Genomic DNA, 10,400 nt, shown 5'->3' with positions numbered 1-10,400 from the left:
GAACCTCACTGTTCAATTGAGAGTTTCAAGTATTTTCAGAGCATTCCCTTTGCTTGAACACGTTCAAGGCAGACTTCTCATCGCATCACAATTTATGTTAGTAACCACATGGCACCACTCAAAGTGCCTTCTAATCCCCATCAATCCTTGTTCCACCAGCCACCATCCTTTACTTTACACAATATAGCATCATCCGTTTTGGAGATTCTCTTCTCTAGAGTGGTTTAATTTACTTTTCTCAAATTCTTGCAGCAGTTATACTTTGAAACATCTTTGTGTGTGTAGGTAATTTACATTCTCAGTTCGCTTCCTCAGTAAGACAAGTACCAGTTATATCAATTATATCTTAATTAACAATAAAATACATGAGTAGAATCATGCAGTCTTCACTATCATGTTCACAGTATTGTTATGGCACTGCATCATTACTGCACATGTGGAAACAACAAAATCAGCTTTCAAGATTTAAGTGTATAAGATATTAGAAAATATTTATCTTACAGTAAATTTCTTCTGCTGTGTTGCACTAATTCATTCTTAAAGAATAACATTTTGTCTTGTGAATCAGAATGCATATTATTTAGAGGAAAACGAGAGAAAGAAGCAGCATATCTTTACCCTCCGCACATCTTTGCCAAATGTTTCGCTGTAGCTAGTGCCCAGTATTTCAAATTGAACATAGGGGTTGGCGCCATCTTCTCTGAACTCCATAACACCAGTAAGCCCAGTTATATGGCCCTAAGGAAATAAGTTTCAGAAATTTTAGTATATAACAAACTTGCCTTTATAAACACTACTCCTCATTAAAAGTATGCCAAATCTGCTTTGAGAACATTTACAGTGAACTTAAGTGTAGCAATTACATGTTTTTCAATAGCTCAAACATAGTGCCAGACAAAAGATTTTTTCCTTTTTTTTTTTTTTTTTTTTTTAAGAAAATTACTTTAGCATTAACATATCCACTGCATATTGTGGAAAAAAGCCAACAGGTCTTCATTCACAGAAACAGATCCCCAGGTAAAGGAGAAGGACCTCGGTGGAATGTGAGACAACAGCCCTTTCAGTGTAGCTGAGGGAGGCAGGTTCAGTTATGGAGTTGAATACAAGTGCATGAACTTCAAGCCCAAAAGAAGGAATATGCCTGCTGTGCTCCCAGGAGAGAAGATGAAAATTTTAAGTATTATTAAAACCTCTCTGTGAAAGTATCACAGAGTTTGATTTTGGGTTTGCAGCAAAGCAGCTTGAAATGACACTAAAGTTGGAATTACTTTAGCAACAAAGGATTATGTCACTAGGACTGGTCAGAGCATAACATAACACTTGTTCAAATCGCACCGTTTTACCAGAGGAAAACCACCTCATCAATATATCATAGAATCATAGAATCATTAAGGTTGGAAAAGAACTCTATGGGGGAACAGGGTTTTTTTTCCTAAATAATTGCTAAAGCTAGCATAGGAAAAAAAGGGTATTTTTTCCACTAGTATTTGTGATCAAATACCTTTCATACAAGAAGTTACCATGCATCTGCAAAGACACAGTACTGTCCGTATTTGAGTAATTCATCATGCTGCAAGACAGCGTGACTGTTAGTGACAATTCAGCTAAATCAGATCCCTTTTTCTCTGGGCTACAGTACACAAATACTTACTAATGCTCAGCTAACTTACAAAGCTAGTTGAGCTCCAGCAAGTGGAACGTAGGTCTTAAACCTTACCATTGGTTGGCCCCTCAAGCTCCTAAAGTTCTCTTGGGGAAATTACTATGATGCACGCACACACCAATTTGTATGATTTCCTAATAACACTACATCCACAGAAGGTAGCTATGAGAACAAGAGAAGTAATACACAAACCACTGGAGCAACAGTGCAGCGTGTGTAGTATGTTTGTAATAAATCATTCACTTGTTTAATAGCTGTAGATCATTCCTGGTAGTTGTAAATCACTTGCTTGTAATAAATCAAAAAAAAAAAAAAGAATAGAGGTCAAAAACGTCTTCAAAAGCTATTTTCAAGTAGAAACAAAGCAACTCTTTTCAATTGCTCACACAACTGTAGTTTGTCTATTCTCACCTTCTTAATAGTCTCCAGCATGGATCGTCCTCCATTCCAAGGTTTGGTGGATTTCCTCATGCAGTTCAGACTTGCCATGCTGTGCCATTTCCTGTCCTCCAGTTTTCTGTGGAAAGCGTTGGCCAGCATGAGCACACTGTCATAGAGGTACAGGTTGGAAACCTGCAAACAATAATAAGAATGAGCCTCTTTGTTTATCTGAGCATCCTCTCAAAGAAATGGAATAATGCAGCTAACAAAACAAAACAAAAGAAGACATAAGTATAAACTAAAAGCTGTGTATGTTTGACATGTTCAAGTCAAGGCAATTCAGACAAATACCAGTGCTCACTCTCACCTTTCCTGCTTGGCACCTGGACCCTTCTAGCAAAGGAACTCTGGCACACTTGCATTGCCTGTGCATTACCTACACCACTGCAATGCAGTGCTCAAAAGACATAAGAGATCGCAGTTCAAATATAAAGTCAAGCTACAGAAGGAGTACAGCTATCGATCAACAAAAGACAAGGATTGCTACTTTGCCAGTCCTTTCAGCAAGGAGGAAAAAAAAAGGGGGGATTAAGATCTTGTTCTTTTTGTTCATTTGAGCAATTTGCTTAGTAATTTCTGGCACAATAAAATATAATACTAATGCAACTGTTCAGAACAGAGGGAGGAGAAATGACAGTATTTTTTTGGTCTTATAATTTATCTCTCTACACCAAATACACAGGAGACTGGTTACTGTTCTGCTTTCTCTGGAGCTATTGATTTTAGCTTCCTTATTCTTCAATTTACATGAGAAATAAAGAGAAAAATAATTGATGACAAAAGCTCTAGTAACAACACCGTACTAGTAATCCTCAGCTATGTATTTAATTTTTCAAAGAAAGACAGGGCCAGCAACACAAGATCAGATCTTTGGCATGCAGTGGTGTCCACCATAAGTGGTAAAACTTTAGCAGTGGAAGTTGGCTGAGCGAAGTGATTCAAAAAAAAAAAAAAAAAAAAGATACTTTCCACCTGTTTCCAGAGTTTACACGCACTCTTCTTCAAATCCATGGAGATTCAGGGGTATTGATTTACTCTGCTAAATTTTAATTTCCAGTTACCATTAGTTGCCAGATACAGCTTTTTATTATTACTAAAAAGACATTCTCCTATCAGAATATCTTACCCATGGTGATCCACAAATTTGACATTTATCTTTTGGATTTCCATAAAGGATGGTGCCTAGAGACCAGGAAAGGGCTACATGTGGAAGAGTTTTAAGAGAGTTTCCAGAGCAGCCACTTTCCAGATTTCCTCTCTTTTTAAGAAAAGTAAGCAGTTAAAGAGTTAATAAGAATCCCAGCAACTAAATCTCTTCTGCTCAGTCGCATTTGTCTCCCTGCTCTGCAGATCTTTTCCAAGCAACTTTCAAATAAAGCAACCAAGCAAATCCTTGTTATTCAACAGGGCACTTTTCCTCTTCTGTGTTAAGCTATTCTTCACAGAAAAATCAAAACAGAACCCCAAACCCACAAAATAAACCACTCCAAATGACACACCACCAAACCCACTTTCTTAAAAGTAGATTTTACCTGAATAAGGAAAAATCCTATTTCTTACGTGCCATCACAATCCTCTCTTTGCTCCCCATTTAATTTGGGTTTACACCCTCACTTTTCACTGACAGCTCACTGTCTGTTGCCTTCGAACACCCACAAATCAGAAATGCATTGTATTTTCTCAGTTTGGCACTGTTCTATTTTGGTTCTGGAAAACTGCAGCCTCATTCCCAAAAAGTTTGCTTGGTTTACTAGCAGAGAGCTCTAGGGCAAAATATAAGAGGTACTTGGGTACACTGCCTTCCTTCTCTTTCTGCTTTTTATGCTCTTAGAGAAGCAGCCATAGTTCTGCATGTATAATAGAGTGAAAGCTTGAGAGGACTGCTTTTGAAGATCTTAGCCTACATGAACATGCATCCAACTCAGATTACCCTATGCTGTACAGCAAAACAAAACAGTCACTTATTTACCAACCTAATCCACACATGTCAGTTAGACCTATAATGGATTTTGTATCTATACTGTTTCATTCTTTTCTTTTGAAAAAATTATATAAACCGAGTGACAGCAAGAAAGGGAGTTTCTTACTCAGAGTATTTACTCCAGTAAAAAATGACATATACACATTACTATACTTTACCCCCTTTTACTCCCTACTCACTGAAGAGTCAATATCCTGTAGAAGAGTAATCTGAATTTTATTCACACCATCAACATTTCCTTTTTAGAATAGAAAATATGCAAGCTAGATTAGAAAAACAGGAAAAAAAAACACAACAGCAAAACCTCCAAAACCGAAGCTGGATTTGTAATACTAAAGAAACAATTCTCTTTTTTTAATATTATATTTGTTCAGTCTGCTAGTGAAGGCATAAATTAACACAGTGTAGAAGTCCACCCTGTAAAGGGTAGAATCCTTTAAAACTTACAAAGCATGACTCAAAGCATCTGATTGTGCACAGAAATCAAAATTCAGGGTGTAAACAGTGTGTTTATTTAAAACAAGAGAAGGTAGGATGTTCACATGACAGTATTGTTTTGGTAGTCCTCTAGGTCAAGAGTCACTTCTTTGAAGTGCAAAAAATAATCAAGAACAACCAAAAATCTCCTGGTAACTTAGAAAATAATGCCCTTTTGATCCTTCACAGTGTGCAGAGAAAAACGCAGCTCCTGAATATCCACGGTAGTATAGACTGAATGTCTTTGCGTAATACCAAATGGGAACTTGCTTTATGCTAGAAAACAGAATTATGGAACCAGGTCTAATGCTTGAGTAGTGTTGTGTGAGTGTAGCTGAACAATTGATTCCTTCAATACCTAGAGTAAGATATATTATTAAAATACAGTGAGGTATATTTTTATTGTCTTGTATCCTAATTCGTTTCTGAGGTAGAAAAATAAGAATACTCAAATGCCTCAAATATGGTCATCTTCTCAAAATCATACTCACTATCTACCTGAATTCATTACTATGTATGTATTTTATTGTAGAAAAAAAGTTTCTTAAAACAAGACACAGAAATTCTGGCCTGATCTCACAGTAAATCCAGGGTTATGATTATTTCCTTGATTTTCTATTATATTCCTTTTAATACAGCAAAATCTCTGCATATGTACTAGATTGTATTTGCAACATGAGTTTGATGCAAGCTCCAGAATAGTGGTGCGGAAAAAAAAAAAAAAAAAAAAAAAATGGTTCCACTGACAAAACCTGTAAGCATTTGTTACTGCAATTACACACATTTTAATTTTCAGCTAACTATCAAACCCCCTCTGAATACAAACACAACCCCTGAAAGGGAATTTGTGAGACATCCAAGGGATCAGCTATACTCTGTTTCCACCAGTGTTGTCAGAGGCATGAGAAAATAGCAAACTTCAAAATCAAGTCTTCAGGCAGCATTCAGAATTGGTAGTAAAGCAAGAGAGAAGAAAAAAAATAAGGCAATGTACTCGGCTGCTTTGGGTTTGCCAAGCTCTAGAGCATTTTTTATTTCCCCTATTTACATATTCACAAGGGGAACAGAGGAGTGAAGGACGTTTATCTGCTGTTTATCTGCAAATAAATGAAAATTCATATAATGAAAATTCCTACATTAGAAAAAAATTGTTTTATTTCTGTCCTATTGGGAGGAAGAAGCAGTAATTTTAGGTTCCTCTTTCACTTCATTGCTGAGAGCCGTAAGAGCAGGAGGTATTGTGACTGAAATGTTTTTTGGTCAATCTGCTATAAGAATGATGGTGACTGTTTCACCAATACATTAAGGAGTTTGCCCTGTACATTAGTAATTTTAGGCATGTTCTGGTATATCTTCTAAAATTATTCCAGACTTTATGAACCTTTATTTTGTAATGAAGCAAAAATCCACCATACACTAGTAGAGCAGAGCAGAAATTTTAAATGAGAATGGAAATCTCTGTCACATTCTTGTGTCATTTTGAGAGATTTTTATGTGAATTTCATGAGACTTTCCTGAGTGATTTTACTTTTAAAGTTATATACGAAGATAGCTTTTAGCCTCTTCAGAGGCACTAATCATACGGAAGTGCTCTTCTGGGAAGGCCAGCAAGCCACAGAGAATGACCTCAACTTTGAAGTTGCCAGCAGAGCCACAAGTCTAGCCAGACACGACTACTGAGAAGACCAGCTGGGAAGACAAGCTGACACCCAGATGCCACTGCTTCAAAAACTCCTGCCCAAGCTGGGCATCTGTACCCTGCCACTGCCAAAACCACCCTGTGAGTGGCCGCGGTAGTCAGCTCCAAGGATGAAGCAGATGGAAAGACAAGCTCAGGCTGACCACAGCCTGACAGCAACAGAAACACTTGCTGCCTGGGGAGTGATATCATTGTGCTTGCATACGCACACGCCAGTGTGCCCTAGAACTTTGTTTCAACTTTCAAAGTTCAAGTACTGCCAAACGCAGTTACAGGCTTATATCTCTAAAGACGGGATGCATCTTACGAAGAGCGATGGTTTGCTTACGGTATAACGGCATTCTTACAAGGATATTGTTAGAGTGGAGAGGCTGAAAATTTGACCTATTTAATTTTCTTAAATTAGTTTGCAGAGCCCATTGTGAGACTTTGCGTGAATACCTATGCTTTAAATACATGCTTCACTGCTCATGGAGAATAAAATCACAGCCAGCAGTCTGGCATTCACAAGGAAACCAGAGACAAAAACCAAACGTTCATTAAAGACTCAAATGTCAGCTTCAGACTTCCAAAGGGCTATTTATTATCACTGAGGCAAATGACAGCCTGAGTAAAATTTTCCTAAAACTAGAGAAAAACAGACCTCAGTTGTATATTTATTCAAGCCTTCTGACAGGAAGGAATCTAACTAGTTTATTATTTAGTGCTTTGCCCATTCTAGTTTTAAGAATCTCAAAAAATGGGGTTTCCAAAGATTTCTTCACAAGATCACACTTTCAGAATCACACTTTCAGAATCTTTTTTTTTAAATTATTATTGATAAGCAGCTTGTCTTTCTTTTTAACTTTTTACCTTTTTACTGTTACACATATCACACCACTTTTCCCTACCCATAGTTTCTATTCTCTGAATGCTCACTGTCCTTCAGCTATTTATTATGAGTATTTATCATAATTATGAGTGTTTTCTTACTCAGTATGTTTTGTAACTGTGTTAACAATAACACAAGGCCTGGATTACCCTGTAATGCTCAAGTTTGTTAGCTGCAGGCATTGGCTTCACTCACTAAATATCTTGAGTTTGGCACAGCTAACACTAACTGTACATGGAAAGTCTAACAGGAGACATTTGATAAAGAAAACTGAACACAATTAATTGAGTCAGACAGGAGGAAAAGAGCTAATACTGGAATTGCAAAACAGAGTATAAGATTATAGTTATTGCTCTAACCCATTTATAAATAACCATGGGTGCAAATTAGGTTTCAGAGTCAATAAAAAATGATAAATGGAGGTATTGACCCTTTCTTCTAGCCACAGTTGTCCTCTCCCTGATAGAGCACTGAGTAAAAATTTAGTGAAATAACTACAGAAGTAGAGAACTCCAGCAGGCAAAAGACGTAGTCTGAGCAGAGAGGAAAAGCTCACTCCAGAACATGCCTGGTGTTCTACCTCCAGAGTGCTCACAAAATCACACATGACCAGAGGACTCCTGCAGTTGTCTGGGTTTTTTTTAACCAAATCTTCTACTAACACACCCTGCATAAAACACATGCCATTGGGCTTCAGGGAGAGATTATGTTGCGCAAAGGGCAGTAAAGTCAGGTCAAGGATACCTTTAATTCATATGGTACTCAGAAATAGCTTCATCATGAGTGAACATCTGGCCAAAAGTCCAAATTAAACTTTGTTAAAGAGACATGCAAATATAGGTTTGTAATGAAACAAAAAGAAAAATGTGGGTCATCAATCCTTTATGGGAGAAAGTGAAAGTTTTAATAGGGCTTGATCAATATTTACTGCCTTCAGTAGCACTTAACAGCTGCATAATAACAGCAGTGTAAAAAGGTCAAATAAGAGTAGGGCTATATAGTTGGAAAAACTGCAGGATCAGGACCTTGAGTTTAGGCAGCAAAATACAGCTCCAAAAAAATAATAATTCCACTAACAGTAGTCAAATTCCAGTCATTCCTGAAGAGAAGACAAAAAACACAGCTCTGTAAGAGCAACTGCTAAGAGATGCCTGCAAAGATATCTGATATTTGTCTTGAAGAACAAAATTTTTACACAGGAAGAAGAGTAACTGTTTCAATGAATACCCTCCCACACTTCTCAACGTCTTCTCTTCAAATATGTCAAAGCAATGCCTGGAATAGTTCTTCAGTAGAGAGGTTGGACTCTGAATCCTGTGAAGACTAACCTCATCAATTTTGTGACACAGTTTGCTGGGGTTTTCTTGTTGCTTTTTTAATCTTACTATATATTTTGGACCATGCTAAACGATTTCAGATACACTATGTCCCTGCAATATGTTTTAATATAAACAGAATCTCATAGAGACTGAACTTACTAAATGTGTAAATGGTAAACATGGGAAGAAACAATCTGCAATGGAAATTACATTTCTAAAGAGAAATCTTTCTTCAAAAACATAAAAAAAAATTTTGAGTTTATGAAGACACCATGAATAACTGGATAAAAGAAAAAAGATCTTCAAAAACCAAGTTTTTAGCCAGGCTTCAAAACTAACATTTAAAGGTGAAGATTTTGGAAAGAAGCAGGTTATGCATTAAAATTTCTTCAAATTGACTCTGTAAGACTACGTCTGAAATAATCTAAACAGTTTAACAGCAGTAATCCCACTAAAGACCATCCAAATGCCATGCAGGGATACTTATTAGGTTTGTCTAGGACTAACTAGATTTAACCATAAATCCGGAAGTGCTTCAGTATTCCCTTTCCACGTCAGGCAAATACTGACAACACTGGCAGATGAAACCACAGGATGCTCATCGTCAAATGAAGAAAGCAATTTCTAAACTGTCTCTTTTCCACTTACAAAAAAAAATGAGAGATACGGACACAGAAAATCATACATGAAGAATAAGTAAGAGATAAACTGTAGTCCTCTGAAGTCTAATAAAATGACCAAGATAGGAAATTTTACAAAACTTTTTTCCAGTTGAAGCAGAAACCCAGCTGGGTATATTATACGTGCAAGAAATAAGGGCATGAGCGAAATTTTGACAAGTGGGATGATGGAATAAGATTGGATTTCCACAAAGCATTTAGAACAGATGAGGTTTTGGATGAGCTTGCAGAACAGCCTGATCTTTAAAAGCCTTGTCAGAATGCCAAACTGGGATGATCACCCACTGAAAAACAACTTTCAAGGATATGGTACTAAAGACACTGAGAACAAAATCATTCCAAAAAAATTTTTACTAATGCAGCCAGAAAAAAGTTAATAATCCATGAGATAAATGTTTTTTTCTTTACTAGCTTGTTAAAAATGTTAAATTTTCCCCTTTAAAAAAAGTTACAGCTAGAGGCTGACAGAGATTAGCTTATTCTTCTTCAAAGTCATTAAAGAAATAATTAACCAACAATAGCTGGTAAGTTACCTTGACAACAAAGAATTATTAATATGAGGTTGTCCAAGGGAGAATGAGCCAGGGATTTCCGAACAGTGGTGTTAACCAAACTGCCTCAAAGCAATGCAAGGACTAGATGCTGGGAGGCAGTCACTGCCTCTGGTGGATTCATGCAGCCTGACACGGAGTTGGGAGCTACTGCAACCTCTGGCAACAGGGGTAATTTAGGGATGTACTTCTGTACAGCAAAAGGTCAAAACTATTTTTTAAGCAAGAAAAAAGAAACAGAAGATTGGAAATACCTGCAGGACCATTAATAACATGTCAGTCATACTTGGAAATTAATGAGCTGCATGCCCACAAGGTGTTACGTAAGATGTTTTGGCAAAGCCTATGAAAAAAATGCAGCTACAGAATGCTTCAGATGTAACCGTACATGCTAAAAGCATCCTATATTAAATCTGTAGAAACTTAAAGATAACACACGATATACCGGGGACAGCTAATTTGAGAGATCTCACATGTCCCCTTCACCTTTCATATTTCATGCCAGTGTGGCTGGACATGACAGTTATGGAATCAACTACCAAAAGGCGAACTTTATACCTCCACACTTCTTTATATCTTTTTCCTGTTTCTAAGTTAATAGAGAAGGAACTAATGGGCAAAGCATAGCATTACTTTTCCAGTCTCTTAACAGCAGTTTCTAAGGTGATATAGTATCTCTGGAAGACAGAAATGGAGAATGTTTTGCTTCTCAAAACCC

The 10,400-nt window shown here is 37.0% G+C and overlaps 1 protein-coding gene across 1 annotated transcript in view; it reads right to left on the bottom strand.

The window, feature by feature from the left end:
* Nucleotides 1-618: 618 nt before the first annotated feature.
* LOC104467144 (glutamate receptor ionotropic, delta-1-like) overlaps nucleotides 619-10,400 on the bottom strand; it is a gene marked incomplete at its 3' end in the record, with an annotated part of 11,928 nt that continues 2,146 nt past the window's right edge. The window contains exons 2-3 of the mRNA XM_010080794.1: nucleotides 2,075-2,236; nucleotides 619-738 (exon numbers count right to left, since the gene is read on the bottom strand). Coding sequence (XP_010079096.1) covers nucleotides 619-738; nucleotides 2,075-2,236 — 282 coding nt within the window. The remainder of the gene's footprint in view (nucleotides 739-2,074; nucleotides 2,237-10,400) is intronic.

Source organism: Pterocles gutturalis, unplaced genomic scaffold (assembly GCF_000699245.1).
Source record: "Pterocles gutturalis isolate BGI_N339 unplaced genomic scaffold, ASM69924v1 scaffold34109, whole genome shotgun sequence".
Classification (NCBI taxonomy): Eukaryota; Metazoa; Chordata; class Aves; order Pterocliformes; family Pteroclidae; genus Pterocles; species Pterocles gutturalis.
Note: the sequence above shows the minus strand (reverse complement) of the source record. Positions and strands in the feature narration are given on the sequence as shown.